Source organism: Podarcis cretensis (assembly GCF_951804945.1).
Source record: "Podarcis cretensis genome assembly, chromosome: 14".
NCBI classification, from domain to species: Eukaryota; Metazoa; Chordata; class Lepidosauria; order Squamata; family Lacertidae; genus Podarcis; species Podarcis cretensis.
Window position 1 is genome coordinate 36881364 of NC_137183.1, and position 20631 is coordinate 36901994.

The window sequence follows — 20631 nt, forward strand, 5'->3', positions numbered from 1 at the left end:
AAAAAAGAATGTGGTGACAGTGTTTGTATGAATGAGTTCTCAGCAAAGTGGTGGGTTCAAATGGATTCATGACATGCATCAGAAAATTTCCCTTTAGTTTGGCTCTCACCAGCAACAGACAAAAGGCGTAAACTTCTCATTCCCAGCAGATGCTTCAGGCCAAAATCTTGAACCTGAAACAGGAGAGAAGGAGGGAGGGTTTGTGAGCCTGAATTGCTATTACTTGAGAAGCAAGTGGGTTAAGTCTGTTAACTATGCTCGTTTTTAAGACCTGAAGTCTTGCTAATATGGGGGTATTCTATTGGCACGGGTGCCGACTGTGAAATGACCTTAGCTGTCAACTTTTCCCTTTTCTTGTGAGGAATCCTATTTGGAGTAAGGGAATTTCTCTTTAAAAAAAGGGAAACGTTGACAGCTATGGAAATGACCTTTCTAGAGAAGTCTGGGGCAACCTTTGGCCCTTCAGATGTTGCTGAACTACAGCTCCTATCAGCCCTGGACACTGGCCATGCATGCTGGGGATTATGGGAGTTGTAGTTCGGTAACAACTGGAGAGCAGAAGGTTCCCTACACCTGGTCTAGGCAGACATAATGGTGGCCTTGAAAGGTCTGAATGGCTGTTAAGCGGAAGATGGAGCAGACCGGTTCTCTGCAGATGACAACATTAGGTAGATGACAACATACTGCAGATGACAACATTAGGAGAAACTTCCTGATGGCTAGAGCTGTTCAGCAGTGGAACACTCTGCTTCAGGAAGCAGGGGGCTCTCGTTGACTTGAGATCTAGCAGCAAAGGCCTACCCAAAGATACAGCAGTTGCATCCTGTATTGTAGTTCTTACACTGAGAAAGAAATTGGACCAGATGACCAACTCTATCTCTGTCCGTATTTTCATCAACGAAATATTGGAGCGGTGGAGGCCAGTCCATTTGGGAAAATAGGGCACTGTCCCACCAGCCTCAGTCTGCCCTCAGCCAGCCCCCACCTGTCTGCCTTCATACCTACAGCCCATCCAAGATGTGGCACTAGCTGTCAACTTCCTCCTCCTTAAGTCTCGGTGGTTGCCCTTGTAGAACTCAGCAGGGAAAAGGATGGAGACAAAACTAGAATTAGTTGGCTGTGCCTGTCATTGGCTCTGGCTAGTCCCAATGGGCACCAGCCATCACCGTTGTCAGTCCTTCAAATAGAGGACTCACCTCCCCAAAGGTGAGGCTCCAGGACAAGCTGAAGCTCCAGAATATTGTCATTTGCCCACTGACCTGGCAGCTGCCACCACTTGCCAGCTGTTGGGGGAGAGAGCAGGAAGCAGGAATTGCTTAAAGGGAGACCCCTGGAATCTTTCCCACCTCCCCAACCTCTTTATAGCCTCTGCCAACAGATTGAAGGAACTAGGCTGTTCTTTCCCCATTACCAGAGGATTCTTGGGGTCTGCCCAAGAGATTTTGCCCCTTGAAGACAAGGTGGCATCCCACCCTGCTTTCCACACACAGAAGCTGGCTAGAGCTGCTATTGAATTGTACTTCAAGCCTAACAAAGAAAGTCATGTCAGGGGGAGAGCTGCCCCTGCTGCCCCTCAACATTTGCCGCCAGAGGCACTTGCATCAGTCTATTAGTAGGGCCCGCCCTATCTATTACCTACCTGGCAGCACCAACGGAGGTATAAGTTCCTAAGAGATGACATGGTGGACAAGTAACTGAGCCCGGTATCTGTGATCCGCACACACCTGCAGAAGAGTTGGGAAAATCGCAACTGTTAGGAGGAAAGCATGAGCAATAGGAGCAAGGGGAAAGGGGGAACTTCTCAACTGCCCAGTCCCTTTTTATTACTGATATAAAGTAGCAGTATAATTGATGTTTTTAAATGCCTTTTTTATGCTGAGATGAGTAATGTATGGATTCCATATTTTGAGAGCTGGAATATTAGAAAATGTACCATAATACAAATAATAAAATAAAATAAAATAAAATAAATAATTCTATATAATCTACATCTATCTTTTGAAGAGTTGTTTCTCTGTTTGCTCCGTGTCTGGACAGCTCTTAATATATCCTAACCCAATTTTGCAGGATGGATTCTTCAATCAAGGAGCAGGTTTCATCTGTGTTTGGATAAAGTTGGAAGCCATTTGGAATCAAGATGGTGGGCCACACCTTTCAAAACTGTACTGATCTTAACAACTGATTTCAAAACTGAATCAATATTTTCCCCCTTAGAATTCCCTAGCGAAGCCAAATATGAGGCTGCCAGTGTGATATAATTCAATAGATTTTATTTATATGATGTATGATGCTGTTGATGAATATAATACCTATATGTACTAAGTACTGTATGTGCTGAAATACTGTATGCACCATATTTTTTAATATTAGTAATACTAGATACAATTTTTAAAAAGCTGGAGCAGCAGGTATTGGGGGGGGGGAGAAAGCAGGGGACCTTTTGATGGTACAGTTTCTAAAACCATCAGGTTGTATCAAATGTTAGTTCTACTCAGAGTTATGTCCATTCATTGTAACGAGTGTACTCTGAGTAAAACTTAGTTGGCTACACTCCAGCCTTTCCAAATGTGTTGCCATGAAAACCTGGGCAATGTGCATTTTAAAACAAATTGACACCACATTTTTAATGAAACACCAATAAAATGAACAGCAGCAGTTGTCAGAGGACCAAACTAGACTAGGCATTAAATGCATGTATGCATTGCTATGCATTTTGTACTGGAAGGAAGGAACCTGGGAGATGGGGCGGGGTGTGTGTGTGTTTCTCGGTGACATCAGAGCGGACAGCCAATCAGTGCTGTGAAGCTTTCAGAACTGTGTCGGCCAATCCTCTTCATAAGAGCTCCATTCTGGAGAGGCACAAGTGCATTTTGAGCTGACTACTTAGAAGACATCTCCACATCCAGAACAGCTTCCGGATGAGGACTTAAATCTGGAGACAGGTCTTGGAGAAATTGCACATGGGTTATTGCCAAAAGGCTTTTTTAAAATCAGATTTTCTTCTACAAAGGTAAATCCAGATTAACTTGGTGGCGAGGGCATACAAAAGTTGGTATTTTGATGCCAACGACGCCATGTGGACACTGGCATGATTAAGGAGCACCCATCACCCCAAAACAGGTCTCTTCCAAGTGTCCTTTTTATTGTGCATTCATGATGATTTGTGCTCATGATGTTTGTGGGGTGGTCACACGTGACCCTAAATTCATGACTGGTTGCACCCGTAGAACCTTTGGGGCAGCCATACTGCTTCATTTCCAGGTAGCGCATCTCCTGCAACTTCCTTGTTGGCTTTGCTCTGCTTCCATAGTCAGAGGCATTGTGCTCCTGAATACCAGTTTTCGGAAGCCTCCAAAGAGGAGGATGCTCTTGTCCTGCTCAAAAGTTCCCACAGGCATCTGGTAGGCCACTGGGGGAACAGGATGTTGGACTTGGACCACTGGTCTCATCTAGCATTTATTCTTATGTTCATAGGAGCATTGGCCTCTGCCTTACTCCAAGTCAGACAACTGGTCCATCTAGCTCAGTGTTGTCTATACTACCTAGCAGAGACTCTCCAGGATCCAAGACAGGGTTGTTCCCTATCTGGAGATGCCACAATGTTCTGGAATGGGTGGGGAGGTGTTGCCTCACTTTTGTTCCACTTCTGTACAGGAATAATTTGGTAGCATTGGAAAAGCACCGCAGAACAGCTAAGCAAGCAGAATAAACTTACCACAAATGCCCTATGATTGTGTCAAGCACATGTTGCGGAATACACACACTATAGTCTGGAGAGACCCACAGATTCTCTGCATGTGCTAGGATAACTCACAAGGGGGCAGCATGGAATTAGAGAAGCTTCACTGACTGTGCGGTCCCTAGGCTGAGGGGAGGGCCTTTCCGGATGCCCAGAGATCAGAAGCTACAAGCACAACTGGTACCTGAAGTTATGGTGGGGAAGCAGCTGAGATAATTAGTGCCTTGGCATAACTGGAGCCAGCCTGGTGCAGTTGTTAGGATGCCAGGCCAGGACACAGAAGAAGAGGGTTCAAATTAGCCCTGAAGCTCATTGGTGGGCTTTGGGCCAGTCAACATCTCTCAGCCTCACCTACCTCACAAGGTGGTTATGAGGATAAAACAAGAAGTATATAGTCCACCATGAGCTTATTGGAGGAAAGGTGGGCTAGAAACATAATCTCATATAAAGACGTTGCACCAGCAGGGTCATCTACAGCAGCAAGTGGAAATGAGCCACAGGTGTTTGGAGATCAAGGCGAGAACATTGTTCCTTGAGGCACTGCAGTTCCCTGGAAACCCCTTGGTCTCATGGTGACCAAGCTGCATTGCAGGCAGATAGACAGCTGCCTCATTGTATCGATCAGGCTACTGGTCCACCTAGCTCAGTACTTGTCTACAATGACTGGCAGTGGCTCTCAAGGGTTTCAGGCAAGAGGGCATTCCCAGCCCTAACTGGAGATGTTGGGAATTGAATCTGAGACCTTGTGCATGCTAAGCAGGTGCTCTACCCCTGAGCTATGGGCCACCCCTGGTCCCCACCTTGCCTGCTCTGACTCTGCCCTATCAGCAAATGTCTCTGCTGCAATCAGCTTCCCCTGAGCCTTGAGTTACGAGGGGAGAAACTGCTGCACAGACGTCTTTCCTTGTTTTGCCCCTCTGGAAATAGGCCCAGCCCATTTTAAACCGCACCATTAGCTTCTAACCCTTTCAGCGGTTCTCAACCTGTGGGTCCCTAAATGTTGTTGGACTACAACTCCCATCATCCCTGAGTTCTGGCCTTGCTAGCTAGGGATGATGGGAGTTGTAGTCCAACAACATCTGGGGACCCACAGGTTGAGAACCGCTGCAGATTGTTGTGTGTCTGTGCTAGAATCAAGCCCTAGGGTTGTAGGAAGCCATTCAGGATTCTAGGTGGGCGGTAGAAGCTGAATCCTCCTTCCATCAAACACTGGTGGGCAGTAAGGAAATTTTACCATCAAGAAAGATGCATTAGTGGGCAGTAGGTATAAAAGGTATAAGAAGGTTGACTACCCCTGGTCTACACTAACCAGCAGCAGATTTCCAGGCTTTTCAGACAGGGGAAATATTCCTACCTGGAGGTGATGAGTATCAAACCTAAGACCTTCTGCATGCCAAGCAGGTGCTCTACCACTAATCTATATGGCCTGGTTCCTGAGCTCAGCCGAGGCCTGGCAAGATACTTCTCCACTGCTGCATAGCCATTTCTCGGCAGATCACGCTTCAATCCTCCATCCCAACCTTTGTGAAACTTCAAGAGGGCTCAGTTCTCCACCTACCTATCAAGGACCAGCTCCTCCAGCTTGTGCAGGTCACAGGCAATGTACTCCAAGGCCATGTCTGTGATCCGAGGACACCATGACAGGTCCAAGCTTCGGAGTTTGCGGAGGTTCTCTGCCACCAGCTCCACACCATCGTCCGTCACCTTAGAGCAGCCAGAGAGGCTGAGGACACTCAGGTTAGGGAGGCTGTGTACCATGTTGACCACCCCGTGGTTTGTGATCTCCCAGCAGGAGTTCAGGCGGAGCGTGTGGGTTGTGTAACCCTGCTTGGCAGTGAAGTAGGCTAGGGCCGTGTCCGTCACATGATAGGCCTGGAGATTCAGCTCGGTCAAGTTGGGCAGCAGCTGGGAGATGGCGGCAATGGCGTCGTCGGCCACGTTGATGCAGTCGCTGACGCTCAGGGAAGTGATGCGGGCATTCAGGCTCGACCAGAGGCCAGCTTCGGTGAAATCATTACAGCCGGACAGTTCCAGCCGCAACACCCCTTGCATCTGTTCCAGCATGACCTGAGAAAAGGAAAACACAGATTTCATTTTGGGGGAGGGGATCATAGAGTGGCAAAGCTGGATAGGACATTAGAAATCGTCTAAGCCAGGGATCAGCGGGCATCAGGCTTGTGGGTGGAGACAGAGGTGTCGTAGTCTGAGGTCACCTAGGGTTAGGTAAAGGTAAAGGTACCCCTGACCATTTGGTTCAGTCGTGACCGACTCTGGGGTTGCGGCGCTCATCTCGCTTTATTGGCTGAGGGAGCCGGCGTACAGCTTCCGGGTCATGTGGCCAGCATGACTAAGCCGCTTCTGGTGAACCAGAGCAGCGCACGGAAACGCCGTTTACCTTCCCGCCGGAGCGGTACCTATTTATCTACTTGCACTTTGACGTCCTTTCGAACTGCTAGGTTGGCAGGAGCAGGGACCGAGCAACGGGAGCTCACCCCGTCGTGGGGATTCGAACCGCCGACCTTCTGATCAGCAAGTCCTAGGCTCTGTGGTTTAACCCACAGCACCACCTGCATCCCCACCTAGGGTTAAAGACCTGTTAATATTTCTCCAGCAGGGTCTCTGGCTCCAGCATCCTAGAGCCGTCCAATCAATAGGAAGGGGAGCTTTTTAGCCAGTGAGAAGAGGTCTTCCTGTTACTTTGTGCTGATTGGAGCCAATCAGAGTGGGAGGAGGTGAGCGGCCCAAAGTAATGGCTGAGTGGGGATTGGAACCCTTGTCTCCCAGGTCTGACACTCAACTACTATGCCACACTGGCTAAGCAACATTGGGAGGGCCAAAGGTTCCCCACCCCCCTGCTCTTTTGAACCAAGTGGTGCTTACTCTCAAGCAGACACATGTAGGTGCGTACTGCAAATTACCTACAAGGTATGTGTACTTGGAAGTAAGTCCCACTGAGTTCAAAGGTGCTTCCTCTGATGCAACTGTACAATAGTATTGCAACTTTCACCCACCCCATGCACTCTGAAAGAGAGAGAAAAAATGAAGAGAATCACACTCTACAGATGCTCAAGAAACTGAATTTCCTTGAATTCCATTGGGAATAGACTTGATCTGCGCATTCCGACCTTATCCATGGATTGGAATGAAATTATTCTCCAGATTTTGCACTTCTCTGAATTTTGCAAGACACTCCTCAGATCCCAACAGTTATTTAAATTGCCAACAAGCCAACTATTATTTAATTTGCATATTTTAGGGTAAGATAGGTTTAGAAAAGCATACACCTAGAGACAGCTTTTTGGGAGGTGGTGCTCCTAGGAATTAATTTAATAACAAAACAAAATTTGATACCAAGCCCTCCGTAAGAATTACTGGGGATATGAGAGGGGCCAAATGAAGATGATTTGGTTAAAGAATTGACTCTGTATCTTTCTCTTAAGAATTGATTCTGTATGTAGTGTTAGCTGCTAGGATGGTTATCACAAGAAAATGGAAATATTTAGAGGAGTTCAATAAGGATTTATAGTGTAGTCAAATCTGGTCCATAGCTGTTGCTGAAAAACTAATTCAAAAATTAAGGTATACTAGAGGACAATCAGAAAAAGATTCAATTTCAACTAAGTGGCAAAAATATATATGATAACAACATTCAAATGCCTCCTGTGAATTATGCTACTGTCTGGAACTCTTTGTAACATTCAGCTTTCCTGATATTTATGAAAAAAAGTAAACTTTTTAAAAAAGTTACTACCCTGCAACACCAAGAATACCCACCCCCCAGGAATGTGATTAAAATTAACTGAATTTATACTTTGTGCGTGCATGTGTTTAATTTTCATTTTCATTCAATTGAATTGTTTTTCTGCATTTATTTATGCTTGTCTATTATCGAAGTATATGTAATTGTTTAAATAAGCAAAACTGTGATAAAAGGAATGAAGGAAGGAAGGCAGGCAGTCAGGCATATTGTGGGATAAAAAATATTTTTAAGCATGCATTTCATGGGAAGATATGCCTTTAGATAGGATTTTCTCTGCATGATTTTTTTTTAAAGTAAGTAATCAAAGCTAAATGGGGCAGAAGGGCTTACAGAGGTGCACTACCATAAACACCCATCCACCCTTACCTCTCACCCCATCAGCCTGCTCAGTTCTTTCTGTGGATCGGGGCTCTCTTTTGCCCAGGCTGCTCAGCTCCTGTAGGCCACCTCTGCTCTGCTTGTCTTTAGACCCTCCCCTTTATTAAAATAACAGGATTTGTTGATATAAGGATTTGTTGGAAAATAAAACTCCTAGGTGGCTGTCACCAATGGAAGCTAAGGGGGTGAAAAAACTTAATATGGAATCTAAATGGCCAAGATACGGTGAAATTTTAGAGCAAGATAGTGGGAAAATTAAATTACAGAGTTTCGAGAAATTGAAGTCTAAAGTAAGAGATTGGCTTCATTATTATCAAATAATGGAGGTGTTTAAACAAGACAGGAAAATTGGCTTCCAGTTGGAGAGATCAAAACTAGAAACAGAATTTTTAGAACGCAATACTAAGAATCTATCAAGAATGTATAACCTGCTGTTGAAGTGGAATACACTAGATGAGACAGTTAAATCAGCTATGATTAAGTGGGCACAAGACTTTGGTTATGACATTATGTTCGCTGACTGGGAACAGTTATGGACCACCGGTATAAAATTCACGGCATACAATGCCTTAAGAGAAAATATCATGAAAATGATTTACAGGTGGTACATGACCCCGGTCAAGCTTGCAAAAATTTATCATTTGCCCAACAACAAATGCTGGAAATGTAATACGACTGAAGGTACCTTCTACCACCTTTGGTGGACTTGCCCGAGGATTAAGGCCTTCTGGGAAATGATTTATAATGAAATTAAGAAGGTACTTAAATGTACTTTTCATAAGAAACCAGAGGCATTTCTCCTGGGCATGGTCGGCCAATTGGTGTCAAGGAAGGATAGAACGTTTTTTATGTACGCTACTACAGCAGCAAGGATCCTCTTAGCAAAGTATTGGAAGACACAAGAACTACCCACGCTGGAAGAATGGCAAGCGAAGGTGATTGACTATATGGGACTGGCTGAGATGACTGGCAGAATCCGTGACCAAGAAAAAGAGACGGTGGAAGAAGATTGGAGGAAGTTTAAAGTATATCTTAAGAACTGCTGCAAAATTAATGAGGGCTAAAATGTCAAGGGAAAGGAAATTATAGAATTACAGCTGTAACCAATTAAGTATGGGAATGAAATTAAAATAAGAAATTAAATTAAAAATGAAATTAATGGGAATGAAATTAAAATAAGAAAATGTTATTATTTGATTGACCTGAGGAGTTGTTGGGAAAAAAAGTTTAAAACAGGATGCAGAAAAGGGGAGGTAAGGGGAAGTCCGGGAAGCAAGGTTAATGAAAAAGAGGGTTTGAAATTATACATGTTTATATGTTCTTGTATGTTTTTCTGTGTGTGTTGTTTTGTTTATAATTTGTGCTGGAAAATCAATAAAAAATTATCCAAAAAATAAAATAAAAATAAAATAACAGCAACCATCATCATAAGGTGTTTTGGGATTGATTTTGTACTGGATCTGTGTTTCCATCGTTTGCATATGTTGGGTGGTTTTTGTGATGTTCATATTGTGCGTACAATATGGTTGTGGCTGAGTCACATTGGAATAACGGTTTGTCCTTAAAGACGGGGTGTAAACAAGCAAACAAATAAGGTCGTATCTGTACTATGCAGCCTTAGACTTCCCCACGGAAGATGTATTGATTAATACAGCACTCTGGGAATTGTAGCTCTGCATGGGGAATCGGTGTCTCAGCTCCCCGTACCCTGAACAAACTGCATCTCCTAGGATTCTTTGGAGGAAGTCATGACAGTTTAAACTGGTATGGTGCTGCTTAAAATGCATAATGCAGATGGTGCCTAAATCAAGACAGCCGATGCTCAGACATGTTGTAGACCACCATATGGAATGCCGCACGTTCCCCAGCCCTGCAACAGAGGAAAGCAGACCCTCCAAGTGTCCCTCTTTTCCAGGGACACTCCCAGATTTACAGAAGCTGTCCCAGTTTCTCATTTGATCCCAGAATGTCCTGCTTTTCCTTAGGTTGTCCCTATTTTCATCGGAGGAACGTTGGAGGGTATGGGAAAGGCTATCTCAGCATGAAGGCAGGGGACCAAGGGCAGGGGACATACTGCACCGCAAGGGCCACATTCTCTTCTGGGCAACGTTCTGTGGGCCACATGCTGAGTGTTGGGGTCAGGAAGAGAGGCAAAGCTGGATAGAGAAAGGTAAAGGGACCCATGACCATTAGGTCCAGTCGTGGCCAACTCTGGGGTTGCAGTGCTCATCTCGCTTTATTGGCCGAGGGAGCCGGCATACAGCTTCCGGGTCATGTGACCAGCATGACTAATCCGCTTCTGGTGAACCAGAGCAGCACACGGAAACGTCGTTTACCTTCCCGCCAGAGCAGTACCTATTTATCTACTTGCACTTTGGCGTGCTTTCGAACTGCTAGGTTGGCAGGAGCAGGGACCGAGCAACGGGAGTTCACCCTGTCGCAGGGATTCGAACCGCCGACCTTCCGATCAGCAAGTCCTAGGCTCTGTGGTTTAACCCACAGCGCCACCCACATCCCTGGATAGAGAAACACATGTAAAAATTACTTTCTAAGTAACACCCACACACCCCTCTCTATCCTCTATCCAGGCAAGCAAAAGGCATTACTGGAGTTCAGGGACACATTCCAGCCAGGCAAAAATACCCAGAGGATAAAGTCCGACTGGCAAGGGGTGTGGCCTGGGGAGAGGGGGTGTGGCTGGGGAATGAGGGTGTGGCTTGAAGGGGGTGTGGCTACCCGGACTGCCTGTGGCTCCTGGGCCTGAGTTTTCCCCTCTGTGCAGGAGACCTACCTCAAGGCCTGCGTCTGTGATGGTCGATCTCTTAAGGCTCATGGATTTCACTCCTTTCTTGGACAGAGGATAATTATCGATGAACTCACAAATGTCCAGGTCAGAGACGCCAACCAGGCAAAACCCCTCAAAACCCCTGATAGCAAAACCCTGGAGGTTGACAAACTCCTTGTCTCCACTGGGCAGGACGTTGTAAAGCTCTTTGGTGTGTAGCACCGGCGTCAGGCCCACCCAGAACTTGGGCTGGTACAAGACCCTCCTCCATGCCTTGCAGACCTGGGCCAGGACACACTTCTCGCAGGCGGAAAAGTACGTAAACAAGCGGTTGAGGATCTTCTCGTCCACAGCCAGCTGTCGTTCACTGGGGGAACCGGAGAGGCCTTCGAGGGAAGTGACCTCCCCGTTTGTCGGGGAAGCCTCGCTGGAGTTCAGTCCCACCATGGCAGCTCCAGAAGGAGATGGCACCCCGGCCAGAGCCGCCAAGGACAAGGGCGGTGCCAGTCCGGGGATGGGCAGGTCGCTGTGATTTGCTAAGGCTGGACCGATGAGAGCAGGCACAGATGAAGGCTGGCACAAGCGGTTTTTCATCGCTGGGGTCCCTTTGGTGATGCTGGCAGAGCCGATTCCATTGGCCTGGGCGGGAATCTTCACAAGTCCGTTCCGGGGTAAACATGGAGGTTTCGTATCACCGTTACTCTGGTTCGACATCTTCCAAGGTCACTCTGGAAAAACAATGAGGAAGGCTGTTAGGGAACTGGACCTATGGCGCACCAGGGAACATCCAGCTTTTCACTGAATCTTCTTGCGGGAAGAATTGCCCCCCTTTTAGATGGTAATGGGCAGAAGTGTAGTGGCCAATGACCACAGTAGGTTGAAGACCCATTACTATTTATGCAGTAGGGTACTAGTAGCATCCCTGTTTGCAGCATCCCAGGGCCACCCAATCAGCATGGAAGGGGAGCTTTTTAGCCAATGAGAAGAAATCTTCTCACGCTTTGTGCTGATTGGAGTCAGTCAGAGTGAAAGGAGGTGAGTCAGCCACTGAGGATTGACTCCTAGGGTCACTCCGTAGATGGTGCATTGGAAGAACACCATAGGAAGAGTTGCTCCAAAGCTAAGCATTTAGGAACACAGAAAACGGAAGGGGAGCTTTGGTTTAAAAAAGAATCGTGTTCAAGTTCTGTTACATAACTTAAGTCACTTCAAAACACAACTTAAGTCACTTCAAAAGAAGATATTCGAACACTCCAAACCATTTGCCCATGTATGTCTACAGAAAATAGTAAATCTGGCTGAAAGGCAACACATGGAAATCAGCACTAACTGTTGCAACACATCCCTAATTAATATTGTATAACAGCAGTATTGTACAATCTTAGAAGGTTGCATAATCTTAGAAGCGGGTATGGCTTTGAGGGGGCATGGCTGTGACTGGCAATGGGTATTGCTTTGCTTACTTCATCAGCATTTGGGTGTGAATTTTTCCCATCTTTGCATACAGTTTCGATGAAATGTACATCTTTTTGCAAAGCAACTTTTCCTAATATAATGCATTTAGGAATGTTATTTTCACAAATACAGTGGTACCTCGGGTTAAGAACTTAATTCATTCAAGAGGCCCATTCTTAACCTGAAACTGTTCTTAACCTGAGGTACCACTTTAGCTAATGGGTCCTCCCACTGCCGCTGCACCTCCACCGTGCAATTTCTGTTCTCATCAAAGTTCTTAACCCGAAGTACTATTTCTGGGTTAGCAGAGTCTGTAACCTGAAGCACCTGTAATCTGAAGTGTGTGTAACCCGAGGTACCATTGCATATTAATTTTCATGTGTACTTTCCCCTATAATATATGCTTTTTTGTAAACTTTGATTGCCTGGAAAACTGCACCCAAAAATTTAGGTATGTGCAAATTTTCAAGAAGAAGAAAAGGAGGGGGAGGAGTTTGAGTTTGGATTTGATATCCCACTTTATCACTAGCCTAAGGAGTCTCAAAGCGGCTAACATTCTCCTTTCCCTTCCTCCCCCACAACAAACACTCTGTGAGGTGAGTGAGGCTGAGAGACTTCAGAGAAGTGTGACTAGCACAAGGTCACCCAGCAGCTGCATGTGGAGGAGTGGAGACGAGAACCGAGTTCACCAGATTACAAGACTACTGCTCTTAACCACTACACCACATGTTGGTTCTCACAGTGATACGGAAATTGCAAGTTTGATACATTCCCCTTTCAGTACAATACCTTTCAGTGAATTTCTTCCCCATCCCTATCCATGGGGAATATTTTACACGAAGCAGCATTCCATCAACCAAGCTCCCTCTGACAGCCCAGAGATCCCTCCCCCTCAGTGAGTGCTAGTCCTGAGTCTGCCGCTCTCTCCAGTAAACTAAGCAGAAGGTTGGAAATTGAGCCAATTTCCCTTTAGTGAAGTCTTTGTTGCTGAGTTCGTCTTGCTCTGCTATTGTCATGTGAATGAAACTTTCCGGCCGTAACCACAGCAACCAAAGGTGGCAGCTTTGATAGCAACTTAATCCTGGGGCTTGCAAGAGTGGGCGGTGGTGGTGCAAGGGAAGCCCACATGTTTAATATTGGTCTTCTACGAGAGAACTGATTAGGAAGCATAGGAAGTTGCCTTACACAGATCAGACCACTGGTCTATCTAAGCTCAGTATTGACTGGCAGCAACTCTCCAGGTTTTCAGGCAGAGGTCCCTACCCAGAAATGCCACAGACTGAATCTGGGTGGAAGATGGAGTCAAAACTAGACTGAGTTGGCTCTGCCTGACATGGGCTCTGGCTCCCCCTACTGTTGGGCTCCCTGCCTTCCACCCTACCAGTTACAAGGGGCATCAGCTGCCACTGGATTGAAAGTGCCTTGTTTCCAAAGAGTCTTCATCCTTTTTCTTTCCAGTTACCTCTGGCCATAAGCATCGTCACCATTTTTTTTTTTTTTTTAAACCCTCATGATTTATCTACTGCCTTTATTTATATGCTGGACCCAATATTACTAGAACAGGAGGATACAAATATTTTACATATTTTTTTAAATCCCACACTTTTAAGGTCACACTTCATTTTGCATATGTGTTAGCCATTGAACCTAAATTCAGAATTCACACACGCTTGGGTAGCTTTTCTGGTTTGTTTACAGGGGACTGTTTTACCCAGCTGCCTGGCAGGACTCCTAATGCAGGCCTGCAGCAGGGATTTCCCTGAGCCAAGAGATGGATGGATGGGAAGACACGTGTGGAGATTGGCTTGTGCTTAGCAGGTCACAGCACAGATAATTCACAGGGCCTGACTTCAATACAGTGTGCAACACAGTGCACAGCTGGACCAGAGCGTTTGCAGACCATAGTTGTGATGCTCTGGCTGCTAGAGGGTGCCATCTTGGTTACAGAGCCTGATCACTTAAAGAGCTGAACAAGATGATGTGGTAAAATATATTTCCAGCCCTGTCCCTCAGTCCAGAGAATAGTGTGGCCCCAGAGAGTCCAGGCACTGGCCAGCTCTGAACTAAAGTGCACACTTGCATATTGAGGTATACACAATCAATAAAGCCTTAGCTAATGTAAGCCATTATCAGTATCTTATGCGCCTCAGTATTGCATTCAACAGAATTTCATGTTTAATAAGAATGGGGAGGGGGGCGGCGATGAAAAAAACATAGCACAAGCAATAGCTCAAACGTGCAGAAAGAAATCAGAATTTGTAGACTCCAAACGGTTATTTCCAGTACACGAAACTGATTGACAAACAGCTGGCTGTTGTCAGGAGTTAGAATGTGTGTGGGACCAAGATAAACTGTTGCTTGGATTTTCTTATTTCCCTCTGCCCTCTTGCTTCCTCCTCCTCCTCTTATTAAACTTTTGCACCTCCCCTGTTCTCCATTAGTGAACCCATTTGCAGAGGGGTGTGTGGGTGTGGGTGTGGGTGCGTGTTAGGGAATTTTGTTCTTTTTTTAAAAAAAAAAACCATGTGCTTCTGTAAATCTTGGGGGTCCCTCTGAGCATGCAGACACCTCCCTTCACTGCATCCATAAGGCCAATTGCCATCCATAGTGATCCTCAGGCCCTATCCAAGTTGGCCGCTAGAGGGAGAAATCTGGCTGCCACCATCCCACATGTTAACACTCCTTTGCTGGAAAAGAGCAACACAGTGGAGGCTGGTCCTTTGGAGCAAATGGGGCACCAACCTCAGTCTGCTCTCAGGCAGGTCCCCTCTTACAACCAGCCCCAGGGTGTGGCACGAGCCATCAGCTCCTTCCTCCTTCATTTCAGTTTTGCTCTTGCACAACTCAGCAGGGAGGAGGATGGAGTCAAAACTAGAACCAGTTGGCTCTGCCTGCCATTGGCTCTGACTCCATCTGCAGTTGGACTCCCTGCCTTCTGCCCCACCAGCCCCAGTGGGCATCAGCCACCTCTGCAGCCATGACAACTGCCCACGGCACATAAAGCAATTGCTGCTGTTATTCTTCATGAAAAGGATGGGAGCCAGGGAGAGAACTGCAATTTTAGACAGAGGAGGCAGGGACACTTCTTTCCTTCTTATGTTGCCAGCTGACCTGAAAAAATCACTTTGGCCTGCTCTTGTGCATCGAACAGCAGATTAAGGTGCAGAAATTGGCAAGGGAATATTTTGATGACAAAAGCAACCCGTTATTACCTCCTAACACAGGTGCGGGGAACATTTTGCAGCCTGAGGACCACATTCCCTTCTGGGAAACTTTCCAGGGGCCACGCAGCAGTGGGGAGCAGGGCCCGGGGCCAAGGGGGCAGAGTAATGAATGTGAATTTAACTTTTGTACCGTAATCTAGTTTCTATGCACATTCACACACCCCATCTCTATCGATAAATTCAGGCAAGCAAAAGGCATGATCAGAACTCAAGGGCACTTTCTAGCCAAGCAAAAGCACCCAAGGAAGGAATGGAATTGGTCTGCTGAGTGGGTGTGGCCAAGGGCCAGACAGAGAGGCCTGGAGGGCTGCATTTGACCCTTGGGCCCAAGATACACCATGCTCTAACACCTGCACACCAACCTGCCACTAAGGCACAGCTGCGGCAGCTGGTTGAAAAGTTGGCAACGGCACTGCCTTCCCCTTGCCCTCGCAGGATGTATTTCTAAAGTGCTTTTTCAGTCTATAAATAAGCCCATGAATTATTAAGGGTGCCTTCCACTGGCCAGGCCTTGGACTGGGAAGGCCCCAAAATGGCAGCAGCCCCACAGCCTGTCACATCCCATTTGCCTTGGGAGGTGCACCCCCCCAAAAAAAAACCTTGAAAGGGAGAGGGAGGGAGAAAGCAAAGAGTCTGCATCCCAGGAGACTCGCCAGCACAGACATGTTTGAAGCAAGGCTAGGATCTGCTGTCTGCCGGCCTGGACGCTGCTTGCAATCACGTGCCAATGCAGATGACTGCCTGTTTCTATGCTGAGCCAGCTGGCTTGGAAAAACCCCACAAAGACACACACACACAGAGAGAGAGATGCTCAACAGTCATGCTTTCCTCTCCACTGACAGACAACGGGCCTTCCTTCAGTTAAGGCAGCTGGCTGAGAGAGGAATGGAATACAGATGCTGAGTGGTCCCCCCCCCTTCTTCTGAAAAGCCATTGGTAGCCTCTCAATTTGCACCACCCCACATTCTGCCCCACAAGAACTCCATGGCCAAAAGAACTAGATTCTGCACCCTGTTTAAATGGCACAGAGTAGTAAGACGTGCCCTCTCTTAGGAGACAGGATTGATTTTGCAATGTTTACTATTTTAACCAGGAGTTCTGGCACGGAGAGGGAACCTTTTTTCAGTCAGAGGGCCGCATTTCCTTCGGAGCAACTTTCCAGGGACCACATGCTGTCATTTTGGCATGGGAAAAAGTGGGAGCAGCAATGAAGGTAAAATGTATCTTTGTGCAGTAGACTAGTTTCTATAAACGCACAGAGAGAGAGAGAGATAAGCAAGAGGCATTATCAGAGTTGTGACATATTCTACCCAGACAAAAACACTTGAGGGGGTAGTCTGGGAAGAGCCACGAGGGCCGAAAAGAGAGGCCTGGAGGGCCACATTGGATCCTCATGCCTTGGATTCCCCACTAAGTTACAGGGATCCCAACCACTGAACATATGTTTCCATCACACTTCTAGTTTTGGATACTTCACCAGGCAGCTTCCAGCACAAGTATCACAACACTGAATCTTTGCCTCCCACTACCCTCTGCTCCAAAGGAGACCCCCCAAAGGAGATTGACAAAGCTGACAACGGCCTAGGAGGAAAGGTTAAAGGAGTTGGTGTGTCTTGACTAGCGAAGAGACAATTAAGAAGCTGTATGATGCTGTTTTGGATGCTTTAGTTGAGATTCCTCCATTGCGGGGGGTTGGACTAGATGGCCCTTGGGGTCCCATCCAACTCTACAATTCTATGATAGCCACCTTTCCATGGTCAAATATATGATGGCGCAAATGTCTTTCCTACTGTTCCAGAGCAGGGATTGTAGGCATGGCACTCATTAGATGTTGCCGGACTACAGCTTTCATCATCCCTTACCATTGGCTATGGGCAGTGGCGTAGCGTGGGTTGTCAGCACCCGGGGCAAGGCAAGTAATTTGCGCCCCCTAAGACATGGATTTGCGCCCCCTAACCCTAACCCCCAGATGTTGCGCCCGGTGCGGCCGGCCCCCCCTGCACCCCCCACGCTACGCCACTGGCTATGGGTCTTAAGGCAGTTCTGCAACATCTAGAGAGGCTATTGCTGCCCTGGAGGTGAAGCCTCAAACTTAGCACTTCAAATCACAATAAAAACGATAGGGTGAGCTTCCTGGCTGCGGAAGCTGTTTGATAGTAGAATAGACTGCCGTAGAAAGTTGGGGACTTCTTCATTAGGGTCATTACTCAGTGGTAGAGCACCTGCTCTAAATGCAGAAGGTCCCATGTCCACTCCCTGCCATCTCCAGGTAGGGTTGGGAGAGACTCATTATCTGAAACCCTGCTGCCAGTCAGTGAAGACAATATTAAGTTAGACCAGTTGTTTGACTCAGTCTAAGGCAGCTCCCTCTTAAATGACTTGGTAGAAGCTTGCATCCATCCCATGCTCACTTAGGTTGAAAACTGGATCATAGCAAGTCGAGTGTATGCTTGCTGTGCAAGAGAGCCCAGACTCTATTCCCATCATAACCAGTTCAAAAGCCTCTCAGGTAGCAAGTGATGGGGGAAAGACCTCTGGATTGAGATCCTGAAGAGTCACTGTTCTCTATTTCCATTTAAATCAGAGTCACACTTTCTAAACATGCACCTAGGTGCAGGCAACAGCATGGGCACAGTTCCTGCAAAAATTGTGTCCTCTTTTTTCTCTTGTGTGCATTTTGTGCATCTTTTTTTTGACAATGTGAAACTGGCAAACTCCATGTGTGCACATGTGTGTATGCTCCCCTAAGGGGATTATTTATTTTAGGCACATGGCAGGGTGTGCAAGGGAAGGGAAGACCGCCGTTGGAATTATCCCGACCTCAAGCAGATGGAACATGGCGATAACTCCCAAGCCAGGTGGCGGAAGGGAAGGATGGTTTGTAAATAAATATGAATGAGTCAGATTATGTCTGGCTGGGTGGCAAGCTCATTGGGAAGCTTCCCAATGAGGGGACTGCCCACAAACCCTCTAGGTTCTTCCGGCTTCCCAGTAGCCTCTTCTTCCCATCCCACACCCATTTCTGATTGAAGAGGGAGGGAATCAGAGAGAAGGCCAAGCAAAATCTGTGTTTTTGTTGTTGTTTTCCTGCTTGATGTGGAGGTAGAGACTGGTGAAGGTTGCCACTTTCCATTAGCTGGCTCCTGTGCCTTTTTAACAGCCGCACAGAAGGTTGTCTGCAAACAACCCTGATTTGCCTGCACAAAGCTCACAAGGTGGTTAGACAGTGACTGGCCTTTATTGAGGATCCGCTCTGTGCAGGGCTGTTATATCAGACCCTCCAAGTGTCAATATTTTCCGGGGACGTCCCTGATTTAGAGAAGCCGTCCCGGTTTCTGATTTGATCCCGGAATGTCCCACTTTTCCTTAGGATGCCCCTATTTTCATTGGAGAAATGTTGGAGGATATGCAGTTATCTGACCCCACCCCCAAGCCGTCTGAAGGCAATCCTATATAGGGAAGTTTCTACATGTTTAATGTTTTATTATTATTTTTATGTATGTTGGAAGCTGCCCAGAGTGGCTGGGGCAACTGAGTAAGATGTGTGGGGTATAAATAGTAAAATTATCATTATGGAATGGGACCTCCCTATTTTCATCAGAGAAATGCTGGAGGGTGTGTGTTATATGGCAATGAGTTTCCACCCCGGTTTGCTTGCAGGGTGTTTACAAGGGATGCCAAACTACCCAGGGTCTCCAGATTCACCTGCTGCTCCCCCAGGTGAATAAGCTGGTTTCATTACACACTCACACATCCCCTTTTCTCTCTGTCCTCCATCCAGGCAATTAAGAGGCACAATCAGAGTTCAAGGACACATTCCAGCCTATCAAAAACACTCAAGGAAGGCATGAAACAGAGCCAGTGAGGGGTGTGGCCTAAGGAGAGTCTCAGAGGCTGGAGAGAGAGGCCTGGAGAGTCACATTTAGTCACTGGGCTTGAGATTCCCCATCTTTAGCTTATCTAGCTGTGGGTGGTGATTTGAGATGGGGGAGAAATTTAAATCTGTCTGCATTTACAGGTAAGCCTACCTAAATCACATTTTCTGAGATAACTACATAAACTGAAACACACTCATCCTTTGAAATTTGCACTTCTGTGAATTTTGCAATGTCATTACTCCAGTCAAGTAACGTGCGTATAAAAATGCATATAATAATGAAAATAACACACAAAAATGCATGATATTAGGCAAAATTGCCTAGGAAAATGTGTCTATTTGAATAAATTCACACTAAAATGCTGATGAATTTTTATGAGGGCAATTAAGAAAAAATCACATGATGTGGAAATGTGGAGAGCTGAATTTAAGACTGGAAAAATGAGAAACGGGGAGAAACAAAAATGGACAGATCCATCCGTAGTAGTGACAGGTACCGTAAATGCCAAACTTTTAAAATATGCTACCCCTATGTAGTAAAGAACACATTATGGAGAAAGGTGTCAAACAGCCTGCTCCTTTAGACGCTAGCTAACTAGACTAAGGGAGTTTTTGAAACGAACATTTTGGGATTTGCAAGCAGACCTGCTGGATTTTCAAATGACCTTCTGTCCCACAGCAGTTACAGAGTTACACCAGCCTGATTTTATGAGAAGGAAGCAGCACTTCAACCATTGCTGGGATGATATGAGGCATGATAATTTTTGGATTATGTTCCTTGGTGTGTGTGCATGTATGTACATATAGTGTGTGTGTGTGTGTGTGTGTGTGTGTGTGTGTAAAAGGTAAAGGGAGCCCTGACCATTAGGTCCAGTCGCGGACAACTCTGGGGTTGTGGCACTCATCTCGCTTTACTGGCCGAGGGAGCCGGCGTACAGCTTCCGGGTCATGACTAAGCCGCTTCTGGCGAACCAGAGCGGCACACGGAAACGGCATTTACCTTCCCACCGGAGCGGTACCTATTTATCTACTTGCACTTTGACGTGCTTTCAAACTGCTAGGTTGGCAGGAGCTGGGACTGAGCAACGGGAGCTCACCCCGTCACGGGGATTCGAACCACCGACCTTCTGATGAGGAAGCCCTAGGCTCAGTGGTGTGTGTGTGTGTATCCCCCCACATTGGTGGGGGGAAGCTACACAAACTAGCCCTCCCTGCACTGGAGGAGGAAGAGGAGTGTGGGGGGAGCGCAGTGCCCCCGGCAGCGCGATCCCCGGGGTGCCATCATGGCTGGCCCCCCCCATGCTGGGCACCCTGCCCCCACAGGTGGTGCACCACGCCCCCAGGACACGCGCCACACCCCTGCGGGCGGCGCGCCCTGCTCCCGGGATGCGCGCCAGCCCCCTGCCTGTTCTC

The 20631-nt window shown here is 46.8% G+C and overlaps 1 protein-coding gene across 4 annotated transcripts in view; it reads right to left on the minus strand.

Annotated features, from left to right (window-relative positions):
- FBXL16 (F-box and leucine rich repeat protein 16) overlaps window positions 1-20631 on the minus strand; it is a 75438-nt gene that overhangs the window by 11285 nt on the left and 43522 nt on the right. For 3 of the 4 annotated variants that reach the window (XM_079952577.1, XM_079952576.1, XM_079952575.1), the window contains exons 3-6: window positions 10669-11390; window positions 5298-5806; window positions 1640-1724; window positions 110-173 (exon numbers count right to left, since the gene is read on the minus strand). In XM_079952577.1, the coding sequence (XP_079808703.1) occupies window positions 110-173; window positions 1640-1724; window positions 5298-5806; window positions 10669-11376 (1366 nt within the window). In that variant the 5' untranslated portion in view covers window positions 11377-11390. The remainder of the gene's footprint in view (window positions 1-109; window positions 174-1639; window positions 1725-5297; window positions 5807-10668; window positions 11391-20631) is intronic. The other variant, XM_079952578.1, reaches the window with a different exon arrangement.